The 16,838-nt window shown below is 39.6% G+C and overlaps 3 protein-coding genes and 1 long non-coding RNA gene across 6 annotated transcripts; 2 read left to right on the top strand and 2 right to left on the bottom strand.

The window, feature by feature from the left end:
* Positions 1-873: 873 nt before the first annotated feature.
* LOC122053381 (protein DETOXIFICATION 33-like) lies at positions 874-4,774 on the top strand. 2 transcript variants are annotated; one of them, XR_006132195.1, is made up of 10 exons: positions 874-1,209; positions 1,506-2,047; positions 2,135-2,221; positions 2,314-2,370; positions 2,562-2,800; positions 2,916-3,034; positions 3,273-3,359; positions 3,617-3,776; positions 4,025-4,126; positions 4,268-4,774. XR_006132195.1 is itself a non-coding variant. In XM_042615404.1 (8 exons), the coding sequence occupies exons 1-8, from the start codon at positions 937-939 to the stop codon at positions 3,710-3,712; spliced, it is 1,500 nt and encodes a 499-aa protein (XP_042471338.1). In that variant the 5' UTR covers positions 874-936; the 3' UTR covers positions 3,713-3,932. The 2 variants fall into 2 exon arrangements, 1 of the variants encoding a protein (XP_042471338.1); XM_042615404.1 differs by lacking the exons at positions 4,025-4,126; positions 4,268-4,774 and having other exon boundaries at positions 3,617-3,932.
* Positions 4,775-5,214: 440 nt separating this feature from the next.
* On the bottom strand, positions 5,215-7,856 carry LOC122053379. The gene is made up of 3 exons (XR_006132194.1): positions 7,535-7,856; positions 7,037-7,097; positions 5,215-5,425 (listed from the first exon to the last, which is right to left on the bottom strand). It is a non-coding gene; the product is annotated as an uncharacterized LOC122053379 (long non-coding RNA).
* Positions 7,857-10,904: 3,048 nt separating this feature from the next.
* Positions 10,905-11,814, top strand: LOC122053376 (mavicyanin-like). Of its 2 annotated transcripts, none has more exons than XM_042615400.1 (2): positions 10,905-11,119; positions 11,219-11,794. In XM_042615400.1, exons 1-2 carry the CDS (start codon positions 10,951-10,953, stop codon positions 11,563-11,565), a joined length of 516 nt encoding a protein of 171 aa, XP_042471334.1. In that variant the 5' UTR covers positions 10,905-10,950; the 3' UTR covers positions 11,566-11,794. The 2 variants fall into 2 exon arrangements, 1 of the variants encoding a protein (XP_042471334.1); XR_006132193.1 differs by having other exon boundaries at positions 10,954-11,119; positions 11,257-11,814.
* A 333-nt stretch (positions 11,815-12,147) lies between these two features.
* Positions 12,148-15,777, bottom strand: LOC122053375 (rac-like GTP-binding protein 5). Its single transcript, XM_042615399.1, has 8 exons — positions 15,271-15,777; positions 14,569-14,656; positions 14,358-14,467; positions 14,184-14,247; positions 12,822-12,886; positions 12,653-12,718; positions 12,421-12,551; positions 12,148-12,333 (listed from the first exon to the last, which is right to left on the bottom strand). The coding sequence occupies exons 1-7, from the start codon at positions 15,367-15,369 to the stop codon at positions 12,444-12,446; spliced, it is 600 nt and encodes a 199-aa protein (XP_042471333.1). The 5' UTR covers positions 15,370-15,777; the 3' UTR covers positions 12,148-12,333; positions 12,421-12,443.
* Positions 15,778-16,838: the final 1,061 nt, after the last annotated feature.

The following is a 16,838-nucleotide window of genomic DNA, read 5'->3' as shown; positions in this document are numbered from 1 at the left end:
GACAGGATGAAAATTCCACATGGTCTTGCAACACAAAGATATTAGTGTCAGGCCAAAAAGGGATTCTCGACGTTGACCCTCCGACGCTAAGTTAATTTCCAGTAAAGAGGAGAATAGTTTGAATCATGTAGCAAAGAGCGTGTAGAATAATAAAATTACGCATACCTCCGCCTAGAAATATGAATCTCTTTTTATAGTGTTACTGTAGTATTTGTGCACGTATTTTAAAGCGTAACACATTTTCCAAAATGTCTTAGAAAAAGACAAGATAAAAAAAATATCCTTGACACATTTCCTTAAACTAACATGAAAATCCCTAATATAACAGGTTGGAAGCTTTTAATGTACGATTTATCTGCGGAACATGTTCTGTTATCAATGGCACAAACATCTAAAATGATATGGAGAGATATATAGATAAGTTTCATTATAAGTTGATCGACATCTGCTCGATTAAGACACCCTGTTTGATCGTGCTAAACAAAGCAATCTTCCTTCGCTCTGTTCTACATCATCGGACGATTGCCTTTTACCTGGATGAACATGCCATCCACTCGGCACGGACGACGATCAAAAAATGCATTGCATTGTCTGTTTATCTCATAGTCTTTTACTATTCGTTTGACCTTCCTCATCCATTCCATCATGCCATTCATCCTATCTAACCAGCCCGCTCGGCTAATTTTAACGTCTTCCTTACCTTTGACTTCTACGTCAATCAATTTCTGTCCTTTAACGTATATGTGATAGGACACTCTTTCATCATCATATTAATAGCATATTAAAGTTGGTAGAGCAGCCCTGATTAATTTTTCAACATCAAAGGCATTTTTTATAATATAAAAAGGTGATGATGCTTGTTCGGATTCTTACTGTCCGTCATAGACTGTCTATGTGATAAGGCAGGACAGAACAGAGAGATCAGTGAGAGCAGAGATGGAGGAAGCTTTGCTGGGGAAGAATGGAACAGGCAGAGCTGGGAAAGAAGAAGACATGGCGGAGATCAAGAGCGTGAAGCAGTTCGGTATTGCATGGGCAGAGGAGAACAAGCGTCTGTGGTACTTGGCCGGCCCCTCCATCTTCACCTCCATCTGTCGCTACTCCCTCGGCGCCACCACCCAAGTCTTCGCCGGCCACCTTACCACCCTCGAGCTCGACGCCGTCTCCACTGAGAACATGGTCATAGCCGGCCTCGCCTTCGGGATCATGGTCACTATTTACAAGCCCGCTCCGTTAATTAGTTCATCGATTTCTTAATTACAACCAACAATAACGCCCATATTGATCCAACAAAATATTTCTTGCAATTTTTGTCAGTTTGAAACCTAAAGCAGAGTCCCCCCTGCTGTTTTTTTCGCGGTTGAAATTTAGCGCATTTATGAAAAATTAATTAATTAGTCATTTCGCGGTTGATCTTTATCGACATCTTTCGTCTTCCTCGTCGATCATCATGAAACAGAGCAAGATTGTTAATTACTTGTTAAAAAAAACAACAACAATGGCAGATGGGGATGGGGAGCGCCCTGGAGACGCTCTGCGGGCAAGCCTACGGCGCGAAGCAGTTCCACATGCTCGGCGTGTACATGCAGCGTTCGTGGCTCATCCTCCTCGCCATGTCCGCCTGCCTCCTCCCTGTCTACCTCTTCGCAACTCCTCTCCTCCGGCTGTTCAAGCAGGACGAAGACATCGCGGTCCTCGCCGGCCGCTTCGCCCTCTACATGATCCCCCAGTTGTTCGCGTACGCCCTCAATTTCCCCATCTCTAAGTTCCTGCAGGCGCAGAGCAAGGTCCTGGTCATGGCCGGCATCGCCGCCTTCGCCCTTGTCTTCCACGTCGCCCTCACTTGGCTCCTCGTCGGCCACTTCCGGCTCGGCCTCCCTGGTGCGGCGGTGTCTCTCAACTTGGCCTGGTGGACCGTGGTGGGAGGCCAGTTCGCGTATATCGCCATGGGGAACTGCCCCGGCGCATGGAACGGCTTCAGCTGGGCAGCCTTCACAGGATTAGGCTCCTTCGTGTGGCTTTCCATTGGATCTGCCATAATGCTCTGGTAATTAATTAATAAAGGATGAATCGATCGAGCGAATTCCTCGCTACAATATCCCTCAATTGTCTTGTTGTTTCTTTGAATCTGCAGTCTCGAGTTCTGGTACTATATGATACTAATCGTCCTAGTTGGCCATTTGAAAGATGCTCAAATTGCAGTTGCTGCCGTATCCATCTGGTAAACGATAGAGAAAATTGAATTTCGCTTCTCATATATTTTCTTCTACGATTCAAATTAATCTCCTAATTATTGATCCCATCTCAATGCAGCAACAACATCAATGGGTGGGAGTTCATGGTGTTCTTCGGCTTCAACGTAGCGATCAGGCAATCACCAACATCGATATATATATATATATAAATATATATATATATATATATATATATATATATATATATATATATATATATATATATATATATATATATATATATATATATATATATATCCGAAGTACACTACTTCCTCTATTTGTTAATTTCACCAGTAATAAGCTAAGTTATCGATGATGATGCAGTGTGCGGATATCGAACGAGCTGGGAGCAGGGAGGCCTCGAGCGGCTAAGTTCTCGATCCTCTGCGTCCTCATCTCGTCCTTGACGCTGGGCATCATCTTCTTCAGCTTGGTGTTGGCTTTCAGAGACGTCTACGGAGTTCCCTTCACCAACAGCCCCGACGTGGTGCGCGCCGTTTCCGACCTCGCCGTCGTCTTCGCCTTCACTCTCCTCCTCAACAGCGTCCAACCCGTGCTATCCGGTCGGTGCATGCAATTAATGCCGTATAATCTCGTTCGATTTGTTAATTTGGAGGATTTTAATGCAAAAAGGGAGAAGTGATTCGAGTTTATAATTTGATAGCTTCACATGGGCAGGTGTTGCAGTAGGAGCAGGATGGCAGTGGCTGGTCGCCTACGTTAACCTGGGTTGTTACTATGGAGTTGGGATCCCGATAGGGTGCCTTTTGGCATTCTATTATAATTTTGGGGTTAAGGTACGAAACTATTCAAAGTAAAATAAAATAAAATATAGGTGGTCTAGTTGCAAACATCCCACAATGATCCCTCTCTACTCTCAGAAAAAAAAGAGTCCCCACTACATTCTTGCAATTTGGTACTTTTAATTTTAAGTTCACTTAAATGAGAGAAAAGAAAAAAGAAGAATGAAAGAGGTATTAGCGTGCAAAATAGGAGGGCCTTTACGAAAATTGATCCTGCGTCGAATTAACGCAGGGAATGTGGAGTGGCATGCTGGCTGGAGTGTGCTTACAGACTGTAATTATAGTCGTCATCACGGCAGGGACCAATTGGAAAAAGGAGGTAAAATCTTTGAACCTTTTTTCACGTGCATGTTGGTTCACAGATTAAATTTTCAATTAAAATCATAAAATTGTATTTCATATGATTGTCTCAGTCGAAAGATTCTAGACATTTAAGTATTCAGAAGTGTATTTTTTGATTCTAAATAAGTCAATTTGTTGGCACACTCGTAATCTGATTTGTATCTTATGCTCAACTGTGATGGGAATGAATGATTAGTGTTGGAATCTTTAGTGAAGTGTTTTTGTTCCTCTCAGGCAATGAAAGCAGGTTCTCGAATAAGGAAGTGGGGAGGAGAAGATGAAACAAGGGATGGTTCTGGAGTCATTGCGGGACCTCAAAGGCTCACATAACCATATTAAAATGTGTTTCAGAGAATAACTTCTTTGGCAGAAGAAGCTCAAGGTCAAGAAGATGGTGTGTTGTTATTATAGCTAAGTTTGATTTGGCGTAATATAATCAACATTATAATGTAATTAAATTTATTATATTTGGCATACATTACTATGTTTGGTGAAAGAATTGTATTATTTATGTCATCTTTAATTATAAGGATGAGATTTCATGTTTTTATTTGACGTCCATTATATTTTATAAAAAATATAATTTATATTATTATAAAATAATAAAAATATCTTATAACATTTACCGATGATGGTCGGCAGGAACAGATGACGGCAACGGCCAACGGATGAGGTAACGACCGGTGGACGGAATGACGGCCGCCGACCACTAGTGACTGATTGGTGCAGAAAAAAGAACTATAAGTATATTTGACATATTAAATTTTAGGATTGTAATATAATTAGATTATATACTATTTACTTTATAATCTATATTACATAAGTTTATTATCTTTTATAATCTAGATTATTCAAGTTTAAAATTGTACTTGCGTGATCCACCAGAAAATGCTCGCGGAAGGCCATTGAGAGCTGCACCAACCCACCTTGAGAGAACTCCGCAGGATTTAGTGGAAGAGCAACTCATATCTCTCGACAGAGCTCTGCTGGATCGAGTGGAAGGGGAACTCAACTCGGTGTGTGTTGCGTGAGCTTACAAGAGGGCACTTGGAGCTCCACTTAGAAGGAGCCCCATCAGGGATCAAGCATAAGTATAGCTCAACTCAAGTTGCACCACCTTGAGGGAGCTGGGTAGAGAGAGCGCAAATAGCTCCACCTCGAGAAGGTGCAAATCACTGCAATACTACTACCAGTACAAAACAAATTACCTTTTTCTTGTCCGACACGGACACAAAAGAACTGCTCCAGTTTATGCATCTGCATATTCATTGAACGAAGCTTGAAGGGTCTATGCCAATGTTAGCAATATAATTCCATCGGGAAGAGCCCATATTGGTAGCTGTTCTTCCTTTCCGTTGGTGGCCGAGGTTGCAGGCATAGAGGAAAGAAGGCACACTCTGAAGAGAATTTTCCTTCTGTTCTTTAATTTGCTCTGGTTGGCAAGAGCAAATACAGTGGCTTATTTTATTACTAGCTTGCCACTGTAATTTTCCTTCTGTTGGTAGCTACAGTGCAAGATTGATTCGTACCATTACTTGAATGCGTAAATACTAACTAAAATCCAACAACAAATTTTATAATAGGGATTTTAAAATAGAGGAGCCTGATCTAGGAAAATCTCCAATACTAGGAACCGGATTTGGGTGTTTGCTCTGCGGCATAAGATCGTTTTAAGGATCGGGTAATAAGAAAACTTAGATTAGATATCGTCGCTGAGGTCCATCATCTAGATAATAAGAAGTTCCAACAGGATCCATATAAAAGGCAAACTAAAGTAGTATTTATGTCCCTTGTCCTTTATCAAACTTGCATCCACTTAAACAGTGACCATAAACAGACAATAAATATTTTTTACTTATGATTAAAAAAGGCAAACTGTATCTCAGATTTACTGTCAAACTATTCCACTGTAGATACACAAAAGAAAAGAAACTATAATTTGTACTTACAAATGTGAAGAATTTAATGTCTTAGCTCCTCTTTGAAGAATAATTTCATACGTCCTATGACAGAGGTCTTGCAAGAATAACTCCAATGCTTTTGCTGTCAGTTTGTCGGAGAAGTAATGTATTAGTCATATCAAAATTCAAACCTCATTTTTGAACAGGTTGGATAGAAAACTGACTTCTGCTTTCACGAGAGAGAGGAAGTGAAAGAGATAAAGAAATCACTTTCAAAAATAAGAAGAAAGAAGCATAAACTATGATCTATTTTCATTTCACAATAGACACATTTGTCAATCCAAAATGTAAGAAGAGTAATACCAAACAAAAGATGCAGAATGAAAAAATGTCCTAAAATTACTCAAAAGCAATAACAAAATCATAAATCAAGACAACTATGACTTCGTTTCGTTCAGGTCATGAGGGAGTAAGTAGTTCATCTTGGAAAAAAGGCCACCTCATGCCAGGCCATATTAATCTTATATTAGCAATTTACAGAACGCTAAATTAAGAGTAATGTTAAACTTTTCCATGAGATGGAATTTCATTCAAAACAAGGTTTTTGCAATACGAGAGACCCTCACATTCTTTTTCTCTATGATCGTAATCAGATAATTTACTTTATTGAAATTTCATTTGATTCAGAATGTCATGTGCCCCATTTTCTCTATTGATCAGAAGAAGGAGGAACTAGCCATGAATGTCATGGAGTAAGAATCTTTTAATATTTGTCGCAATTTTAGTAAGAAGTTGGGCAGGCAAGCAGAAGTAACCATATAATAGTCTGTAGCACTTTTTGCATGAAGGATGTACAAGCAGGAGATATGGTCATTGTGGGTCATAGCATTTTGAAGAATTAAGGTAGATATAGGAGCCATGTGGTATATATATTGAGCATATCGTTTACCCAAGTAGTATCGCTGGGCCTATGGCAAGACACAGGCAGGTGGAGGACGTTTGCCCAAGCGCTGTGACATTTTGCATGGGGGAGGTCACGCACCCAACAAGACATTTTGCACCGGAATTGATCCCAAACCCTATTGGAGCAAACACTCATACATGTATTAACTGCGTCAATCCGTGGGGGCCCATGTGGTGTGTATATATATATATATATATGGCTAGAGGATACAAAGCTGGCAAGTTATAATTCAAAAATAGTAATTTCCTTTTTCACTTGTAAAGAATTTATTCTTTGATCAGTCATTCATTTTATCAAGAAGATATGCATATAATTAGGAGCAATGAAGTATGTAATACGTGCATTGTCTCAAGAGGTCAAGCAAGCAGGCTAACGAATTGTGGCTGATATGAGTTTGAAGTAATTGCATAGGTAGTCATGTAATCCATTTCAGAGGGAAAGGGAACGATCGGCTGCACAAATTACAATCAAAATGATCTCTCTTTCAGAGGGGGATAGCACTGAGTATTCGAAAAAAGCTGAGTATTCAGTATCAATAGTAATAAGTGCACAACCAAAGAATAATCTTTCCAAATTTTATCACTTATAATAACCTTGGACTATCTTTTAACATCTTCAATGGAAACAGATGAGTAAACAATATTAAGGTGAACAACAACATTAGTCAAATGGAACATGTAAGCAATAAAATATCATAAGGTGAATAACTATCAAAGAAAAAACAATTTATCAAAATAAATCTCCCAAAAATAATCAGAGATAACAATACAAAATTACTGAAGCACTTACACACAAGAAGAGGCACAGCTAGAGCAATTTTCCTAACGTCTTCATCTGCTTGCATTATCTTCTTTATTTGTGACCGTAATAGCAAAATTAAGTAAATATCATGAGTTCCAACTTGCTTCAAAATGAGCATAAAAATGATATGACACAAATCTATTAGCAGCAATGATTTTCACTTATAAAATATCAACCTAGCATCGTCATGGAACACCGACATTGGATTAGAATTCATTTGTTATTATCTTGAGAAATTATAATACAAATGGGAGGTTTCATGGTTCACGTAACTTGTTACAACTTACAACAATAAAATGCCATATAGTTCAAACTTGTAAGGGCCGGTTACAATTATCTAACTCCATCATCGAAGTCCATGGAAGACTATATCGCTAGTAATATTAACAACTATTCTAGCTTCAACATGATAGTACTAGATACTCGTGAAAAAAATTCTATAAGGAGAGCTACTGTTTGATAAGGAAACAGACAGAGAGGAATTACCGCAGGGAATCGAGCGCCGAGCTTCTTCCTCATTGCCTTAACCCTCTTCTGTTTCCTCCGTCAAGAAATTAAGTTCCACATCTTCTCATATGGACGCCGATAGACAGAGGAGATCGAGCGACGAAGAAAGACGGGGAAAACATGGTGAAAATAGAGGAAATTTTTGGTCAAAAAAGACGATACCGTGGGCTTAGATCGTAGGGAGAGATCCATCAAACGATCGCCTCGACTTCGTCGCGCCTTCTTCCGTTCTTCGTCCCAACCCTTCGCTTCCACGCATGAAATCGAACACAAGACTCGGATCGGACTCGGTGTGCGCTTTCGACCTTTTCAAGTTTACCGCATTAGAGGGAAGTTCGATTCTACTCCCTGAAGTATACTTATTTCCTTGAATACCCTCAAACGTTTGAAAATTGAAAGCAAAAAAAAACTAACGTGGACTTTCAATTAAAAAACAAAGAATTTTTAAGCTACAAAAAAAAATCATAAATTTCCAAAATAAACTCTCAAATTTATTTGGGAAAAATTATAGATAAAAAAAGAATTTAAATTAATATTAATTGTGATCGAAGCAGAGTCCCCTGCAAGAAATACGGAGGCGTCAGGTTCACCATCAATGGGCTGGACTACTTCGAGCTGGTGTTGGTCAGCCACGTCGCCGGCGCCGGGTCGCTCCAGTCCATGGCCCTTAAGGGGTTCAAAATCGGGTGGCTGCAGATCGATGTTCGGGAACCAGGGCGCCAACTGGCAGTCGAACGGCCAGTCTCTATCCATCAAGGTCACCGTCACCGACGACCAAACCCTGTTCTTCGCCGACCTCGTGCCGACCAACTGGGCGTTCGTTCAGGCCTACTCCAGCCACTTGCAGTTCACTCGAAGCAGCTGATATATCCATGCAACCTTTAGCTTTTGCCACAGCCATGCTGCCTACTTTGCCAAAGTTGTTCGTCATCATCGATCCGCGTTTCGACTTAGAGCTGTAATTTTATCTGTTTTAAAAAAACAAACAAAAAACAAAAAAAATGTGATTCATTATTATTATTTTTCATTGTCAGAATTCATAATCTTTGTTGAACTCCGATCTCTCAATCCGTAGCCTGATCAAAGGCTACCCTATTCTAGATAGATTACGTACAAAACCAAGCCAAACATGAACCAAGATTCACGCATCTCTGCTCGCTCGATTCAGCTATTTAATTATGATACACAATGAATAGCAGACAGGGAATCCCATTCGATTAGATTTGCATCCCAAAAGCAAAGTTATGCTGCCCAATCATTAGTGTCTGTTTGCTGATGAGCATTGATCTCCCTCTGGATCTACAGGTAGCATCTCTGTAGCCTTAGCAAATAAAGCTGCAGGTCTGATGCCACCATCAATTAATTACAAGCACAGTAGTCGACGACACAAATAATCTAAGCTCACGTCTTCCTTGCCATCTCTGTGTTCTCCTTGATCATTGCGTAGCTTTCGCTGTGCCATTAAGTACTAACAGGCCTCCTTCGGCCGACCTTTCTCTGTTAAGCTCGTACTCAATTTAGCCAGTAAAGGAAGCAGCACAGCCTAAGCAGCAGCTTTATATAGTGGATTAAAGCCATGCCTCTTTTTGCTGCTCCGCTCAGGTAAGTTTACTAATTAGTCTTTGGTCCATAAGCATAGAGCTGCTTATATTTATACCGTCTGGTAGTGTGCATTGGATGAGAGGGTATGGAGATGAAGTCAAGGAAGAAGAAGAAGAAGAAGAAGAAGAAGAAGAAGAAGAAGAAGCCTTCATGTTGCATGGAGCTTATCTGCAATGTGACAATCAAGGAAGAAAAGAAATAGGGTCGGTAGTGTTAGTGTTACTCAAGGCCAGTCAATGGGCTCCCTTCCTATATTCCAAAGTGTTTTTTTTCTTTATCTTTCTTTCAGTTTGATCTCTGTTAAAGCTTGAAGGTGAACTGTGATGCTTGTTGATCTCTTTAATGGTGAATTAGCATTATGTAGTCTTAAATCTACTTTACGGTAGACTGTATCTTTGGGAGGTGTGATGTTTGTTGGTTAACATAAAGATGTATGTTCTTAAGTTTGTGCTAAACTTAAGGTTTCAATGGTTTAAAACAATAACTTATCGTTATTATTAATATTATTTTGATGAAATAATATCTAAATAAAATAACTTACATTTTTAAGAATCCACATTAATTATCTTTTTGAAAAATACTAAATACACTTTCTACTAATATCCTGTTTTGTAGGAAGTTGCATCCTCATATAAATTTTGTTGGTCCACGTGTTGGAAGCAGCGATCGTCAACATTCCTTCTTTCTCTCTTCCCCTCAACTGTCTCCCTTCATTTTGGAACACACACCATTCCCTTTCCTCTCTCTCTCTCTTCTCACCATCTTCTTCTTCCCTTTGTAGTGTCTTCTTCACCACCAATGGATCCATGGGCGGAACTCCGAAAAATCTTAGAACACCCATTGCCGGAAAAGTCCATCTTTATGCGATCTCTTTCGTGGAAGGAACTCCGACTCCCCGATTCCATCAATTCCTTCGACGTCTTTGGCGCCGGAATCCACTTCAAGGAACCAAAACCATTGCCGCCGCCCAAAGATCCTTTCTCAGACTCCAATACTGCAATCGAATCAGACGACGAAGCAATCAAGGCCAAAGACTCTCCGAGGAACTCTTCAGAGCCCCTTCGCGACCCGGAAGAACGCTACCCCGAATGCTCATCCGACGCCGAGTACGAGGCCAAAAGATCAAGAAGTGAGGAGGATGAGGAAATGGGGGGGAGGTTGTTACTGCGGAGCCGGTCGGACACCGGGCTCATAGGGCCGGATCGATTCCCCCCGCCGTTGTCGACCATCGGGAGAGGGGTGAAGCCGTGGGTGTGCCTCAAGTCGTTCAAGAAAGATGGGAGATTCGTCCTCAAAAAGATCAGAGTCCCTACCCAGCAGTGCCTTCAAGCCACTAGGGAAAATGGCAGGCTCATGCTGCACTTGGCGCAGGAAGAAGACGATGCCAAAACCGAATGGAAAGGCCGAAATGTAGAGCGACAACCAGAGAAAGAAGAGAGAGCATAATAACTATATTATTATATAGGGATCAGTAGATTTCTGATGGAAGGTTTAATAATACGTGTTCTCTCTGTAATTTTGTTTTTTTCTTGGGTTGGTTCTTTGATGCAGGTCAACGCTTTTAGATAGGTTCGACATTAATTGTAGTAATACTTTGAATATTATAAATTTTGTTCGCGATGTTTTTGAATCTAATGCGTTGTGACTTTGACCAAATCTTTAATTTCTTGTGGATCACACCTTGATCGATTTGGAACGGTTCGACTACACCTTGTGATCTCAACAACCTTATCATTGACTTCGGCTTACTTTAAATCAATGGGGGCAAGAGATGGCTTCTCTGTTCTCAATCCATGGCTAGTTCTCTTCTAGCCCCCGCCATCCTCTTCTTCTTGTCTCTCTCTGCTGAAATCTGCGTCCGAGCTACAGAGTACACCGTCGGCGACGGCGACGGGTGGGACACCGGAACCAACTACCTCCGCTGGTCGCAGAACCACAACTTCACTGTCGGCGATGTTTTAGGTATATACCGGCACCGTGCGATCGGCATCTCGATCTACATATATATAGATTTATATATTCTTTTTGCGGTCTTATAATTAATCGTTACCGTTGTTTCAGTATTTAATTATGTGCGGGTGCTGCACAACGTGTATCAGGTGACAGAGGAGACTTACAGATCGTGTAACTGGAGCTCCGGTGTGATTAAGATGTACGACAGCGGCAGCGACCAGGTGACCCTGGCGGAGGCGACGAGTTTCTGGTTCATATGCGCCGTGGAGGGCCACTGCCAGGGAGGCATGCGGATGGGCGTCAAAGTGGCGGCTTCCGGTGGAGGCGCTGCTGCTCCGGCTCCGGAGGAGCGGAGCAATGACGCCGGCGACGCCGTAGGACGGGTGGTGGTGCGGCGGTGGTGGGTGGTTTGCTGGTCGGTATTGTTGATGGTGTGGGGCCTACGTGCTACGTAAGGATGGGCTGGGTCTTCGACGACTGTTACTGGTCTGGCCCACTTGGACGATGTCGTTTTTAAATTTTAATTTGATTGGGAATGTTAATTCATTTTATTTTCATCAATTATTGCCATCGCCCCCACTGATTGGCTCCGGTGGTAACTGCTCTAATAAATTTTAGATTAATTTCCAAAGATCGTTTAGGATGAACATTATCCCTGTTAGTCCAATTAAAAAATGATGTCGAGTTTACAAAATAAATTCTCAATGACTAATTAATCGATTGGAGCTTTCTGATATGGATTGACTTTCTGCCTATTTCTTTTTTTTTTTTTTTACTTCAAAGGCACGTCTTCATTGTGGTGGGCCTAGAAATTGAGAATAAATATGGAAAAAAAAATCGAAAGTAGTAAACAGAAAGTAATTGTGATACCCATGGCTGAGCTCGATGGCGAAGGATTGTTAAGAAAGACAAGATTGGTTGTAAAATCACAAGAGGACAAGAAAATTACTATTGTTTTTTTTTTTAAATTTTAGGAAGAACATCTTTCAAGTAAAGATTGTGCCTCCCTCGAAGTAAACACAGCATGTCACAGGGTGTTACAATATCAATAACATAGCATAGATTAAGGTAAACAATCTAGTTCTCAATACATTCAAGTGATTGATAGCATATTCTATAAACTCAGCGCCATGTTTCTGCAACCAAACTACATTCAAACGACAATTCCCTAATCGTAAGTATATGCGACTGTTGTACCATGTTGCAGATCATCCACAAGCCAGCTGATGATTTGAAAACACCTTTTAGATAATGTTCATATAACATCATTCCGGGATCCTTGAACTTGAAAGTGTTAAACTAGAGGTTACCTTTTGTGCACTTGAGTTGACTCTTACAATATAGAACAATTTTTATGTTGCTTCTTCTTCTTCTTCTTCTTCTTTTGCTTGGGTGGTTGAAGAACAATCTTGATAGCCGCATCGAAGACTGCCTTGACGTTCTATGTCACAGTTTTTTTTTTCAGGGCAGTAAACAATCAAAAAACAAATGAGAATGCAGTTAATTCATGGAATGGGGCAACTGAGGAGGAGAATATGTTACTTGCTGAGTCTTTGAACTGCATTCCAAGTAAGCGGCCGCGCTTATTTGCTTCTGCAGTTCCTCGCCCTAGAACATTATCAGATTTACCCCAAGTATTCTAAGCAACTCCACTCCACGGGTTGCATAAAGAAAAGATACAGTTTGTGATGAAGGAATTTAATCGAATTACCTGAGCACTACTTATAGGAACAGCTCCTGGGTGATCAATGAAAAATTGTTTATCATCCCGAAGATCTGCCAATAAATCGATTGCAATGTCAGATTGGAAAAGATACAAGATGACAAAATTTGGAGTCCAACAGCCAGAATAATCATTTTTGTAAGCTGAAAATCAGCCAGTATCATACATACATCAAATAATAGGTTTCGAGCAACAGAAACTGAAAAACAATGAAATGCTCACCAGCTGATGCATTTTAGATTTGTATTTCCAACTTAGGGAAATACACAGATTACAAAGATAACTAGGTTGATAGTAGATGTTTTTGCTCTATGGCAAGCTTTTTTGGTTCGTCAATCTGGACCTAAAGATACAAGTTTAATCCCCCATCCCCCATATAATAGTTCTAAATCTGTCTCCTATTTTTCCTGATCTTTTCCAATTACTAGTAGCTTCATGTCATTGATAATCACCTGGATCTCCTTCCCAAGCTTAAGATAGACCTTTTTCAAGAACCCCAGGTACTTACTGAAATCAATATATTTCATAAAATGCACTGCCATCCCAGTGTGTAAATGGTGGATCAGAAAGTTCAACCCTCAAGTGGTTTGGTTAACATTCTGTGGTAGCTTGCTACAAAACCTTTGGCATTCTCATCCATCATGGAACCTCTTCTATTTCGCTCAGATGGAAAACATGACATAAAAAATACCAGGAAATGGTTGTGGGGGCTTGACGACCTTAGAACGTAGTGTAATAGAATACCATAGTGATTCCATGTGAAGAGAACAAACTATGTGAACCCAAAATGGTGGGTCAACCTCCCTGCTAAAAGGACAAACAGCTGTGTAATGTGGTTCCAGAATAGAAAAGAGTAATTCTGCCAAGAATTACTTCACTAACATGTGTTTCTAGCTTTAAATTAAAGCAAAAACTAAGTCAACTAAAGTCTCAGTCAATATTAGCCAACTTGACTTCCAAACGCAATAGTTTGTTCTGGTAGATGTGTAATTATCTAAACAATTATGCACTGACAAAAAAAGGAAGACAACGACCATCAAAAATTTCCTCGGCTAATATCAATTGCCTGCCACCTATGGAGAACCTTTAATGCAAATACTGATCTTATTCAGTATCATCACGATGTAATGCATCCTAGTGAATTTACCGTTACAGGAATCCAATTTCTCATACTAAATCTTTTATCAATACCCAAAGGGCGTAGGAGGCTTACAAGCAACAAGTCAAATAATATGATAAATATGATGACAATACCAGAATAAATATACACAAGATACATACCCTTACCAATGAATGTACCACAAAAGATTATATTCTAAGAACTGGAGTATCACAGTAAATCAACATTACCCAGCTTTGTTCCAACAAGAATTATCGGCACACCAGGTGCATAGTGCCTCAGCTCAGGTATCCACTGGAAATAATAACCAGTACAAAACATCAGTAAATCATTAAGACTTAACGCCTTTGGCGAAAACTTTAAATGCCTTAATAAAGTAGTAGCAAAGGCAAACAGCGCAACACCTTCTTTGCAACATTTTCATAGCTGGCTTTGCTAATGAGAGAGAAGGCAAGCAAGAAAACATCAGCACCACGATAGCTCAAAGGTCTCAATCGATTGTAATCCTCTTGGCCTGTTCAAATGACGAAGATATTATTCAAGGCTTAAAGAAAACAGGTGTAAATAAGAAAAGGAAGATAATAAGCAGGAAGAAAAGAAGGTGATTTATATTACCTGCAGTATCCCACAGACCTAAGTTAACCGTGCTACCATCCACCACGACATTGGCACTGAAATTGTCAAAAACTGTAGGAACATAATCCTGTCCAGAAGAGAGAAAGTAGAAACATAAATGTCTGTAAAATGAACCTTAAATACCCTTTCCCAACATTTTTCATCTATGAAATTGTAAATAACAGTGGCAACCATTTTGTGACAATATAGCTATTTTTCTCACTTAAAAAGATTGAGTTTATGCTCTGAAGTAACCTAAAATAAGAGCTGGATAGAATGCTTGGTTGAACAACTAAATGAGTCACATTTTCAATATTTGTCCACCACAATATAGAAAACGAAATAAGTAATCAAACACAAAATACCACAATGATTTGCATGCGATGGAGGACTATTCCTACAATTCAGCACAGTAAAAAATAAAATAAAATTCTGCAAGTTTTTAACCAATCAACGAACATTTCTGGCATCTCCAGATCCTTGAATTGATTATTATTTTTCAAAGTGACCAGTAAGAAGGAAAATCACAGGAATCATGGATCAAGAATTGACTGTTCCTTTTTCCAAAATAATTGACATAGAAACAATAAATCCAAAAACTGTCTCAGCACAAGAACCGTCTAATACTGATAAGAACAAGATTACCATTTTCTAGTATAATTTTTTCTTGAGTGACAGCGTCAACATCTTTACGTTACTTACAGTTGGGAAAGTGTTGCTGGTGTAGGAGATAAGCATGCAGGTCTTGCCCACGGCGCCGTCTCCCACAGTGACGCACTTAATAAACCTCGAAGCACTCATCTCCTTCACCGATCTCCTCCTCTACCCTCCAATGGCACTAAAATTCACCAGAAACACAAAGCAAAGTCAAAAGAAAAAAAAAAAACTCCTCCCTTCGATCGCTCTCCTCCTATCTTCCACCTCCAGCTGCTTCTTCAAGTTCACATCGCGCAGCCAAAGCGAAGTCCACCTCCATTGACGACAACAGGCACGCAGATCAGAAAGGAGCAACAACCCTAAACCCACGCAGATCTGCCAACAAGATCCCGTTTTTTCCTTTGTCTAGTTACCGGAGTTGGCGAGGAGAGAGGGAAAAGGAGCGCTTTTGGGTTTGGGGAAGTTAGAGAGAGGGAGGGAGTATGGCCGGGAAACGGTGCGGCGGAAGCGGTCGGTGAAAACGCCACCGCACCAGCTTATATGCCCAATCACTTTGCTCCCTTCCATTTTTAAATTCCCGTCCCTAAAAACGCCATATTTTTTGATTTGGCCCTTGTATTTTATTGGGATGATATTTCATAATATCAAAAAAAAAACTCCATAAAATTTCTATTTTATTATTTCCTTGAGCAAAATACCTATTTTATCCTTTCAAACTATTACTTAAACCGCTCACAATTTGTTAATGGATAAATATGCATTTTAAAAATAAAATAAAAATTGTTAATGGAGTATTGAAGAGGTAACATATGCACTGATTTTAGATGATAAATTGGCGTATTGGTTGAAGGTGTTAACTCTGTGCCTAATTTAGACATTTCAGCTCACGAGCCGTACGAAAATCTATATCATTCAACCGATTAAAGTAAGCCATAAAAAAACACTAAATTAAATGAGGTCACGTGGAGTTGTAACCTAACTCACTTGTAAGTCGTGACCACATTGATGAGCATGCATGTGTAAGGACAAGACAATAAACCTAAACGATATTGTAGTAGTTATTTGAGTTGGAAGATTAGGTAAGTTTCGGTAGACCATATAGCAATGCTATGAATATTGTATTGGACCGGCCAATGCAATCATTATATAGTCCAATTAATATAAATTTTTTTAAAAAAATAGTGTATATTGACTATCATAATTTTTTAATTTATCTTATATTTTAATTATGAGTATTGTTGTAGCAAAAGATGAATATATTCATCCAGTGTCCCCGTCAATCCGTCTCAAGACCAACTATGAGTATTGTTTTTCAAATTTGTGGTGCAATGTCATATTTTGAGGGTTATATTTTGAGGGTTGATCTCTAGTTTTTTTCCCCTCCTAACATAGGTCAGGTTCTTATCTTTATAAGCAATTAATTAAAGAGATGTTTGGAGGATAATTATAATATTATTTCAGTAACTTTATGAGCTTTAGCTAAGAATTAGTTCAACCTCCTTATTGTATATATTATCAAGAACCCTACCTGCCTGCAGTATTACTTTTGCTCCAATATTATCAAGAACCCATGGACTTTTTATATTTTTATGAACGTAATCGTAAGTAATTTT

Source organism: Zingiber officinale, chromosome 3A (genome assembly GCF_018446385.1).
Source record: "Zingiber officinale cultivar Zhangliang chromosome 3A, Zo_v1.1, whole genome shotgun sequence".
Classification (NCBI taxonomy): Eukaryota; Viridiplantae; Streptophyta; class Magnoliopsida; order Zingiberales; family Zingiberaceae; genus Zingiber; species Zingiber officinale.
This window is presented reverse-complemented; position numbering and strand designations above follow the sequence as displayed.

Coding starts and splice junctions, on each gene's coding strand:
- LOC122053381 (XM_042615404.1), top strand. CDS start 937: ATGGAGGAAGCTTTGCTGGGGAAGAATGGAACAGGCAGAGCTGGGAAA. Junction 2,048..2,134: donor GGATCTGCCATAATGCTCTG/GTAATTAATTAA, acceptor TTGAATCTGCAG/TCTCGAGTTCTGGTACTATA. Junction 3,035..3,272: donor ATTATAATTTTGGGGTTAAG/GTACGAAACTAT, acceptor GAATTAACGCAG/GGAATGTGGAGTGGCATGCT.
- LOC122053376 (XM_042615400.1), top strand. CDS start 10,951: ATGGCTAGTTCTCTTCTAGCCCCCGCCATCCTCTTCTTCTTGTCTCTC. Junction 11,120..11,218: donor CACTGTCGGCGATGTTTTAG/GTATATACCGGC, acceptor CCGTTGTTTCAG/TATTTAATTATGTGCGGGTG.
- LOC122053375 (XM_042615399.1), bottom strand. CDS start 15,369: ATGAGTGCTTCGAGGTTTATTAAGTGCGTCACTGTGGGAGACGGCGCC. Junction 12,719..12,821: donor TTCCTATAAGTAGTGCTCAG/GTAATTCGATTA, acceptor ATAATGTTCTAG/GGCGAGGAACTGCAGAAGCA. Junction 12,552..12,652: donor GCAGTTCAAAGACTCAGCAA/GTAACATATTCT, acceptor ACTGTGACATAG/AACGTCAAGGCAGTCTTCGA.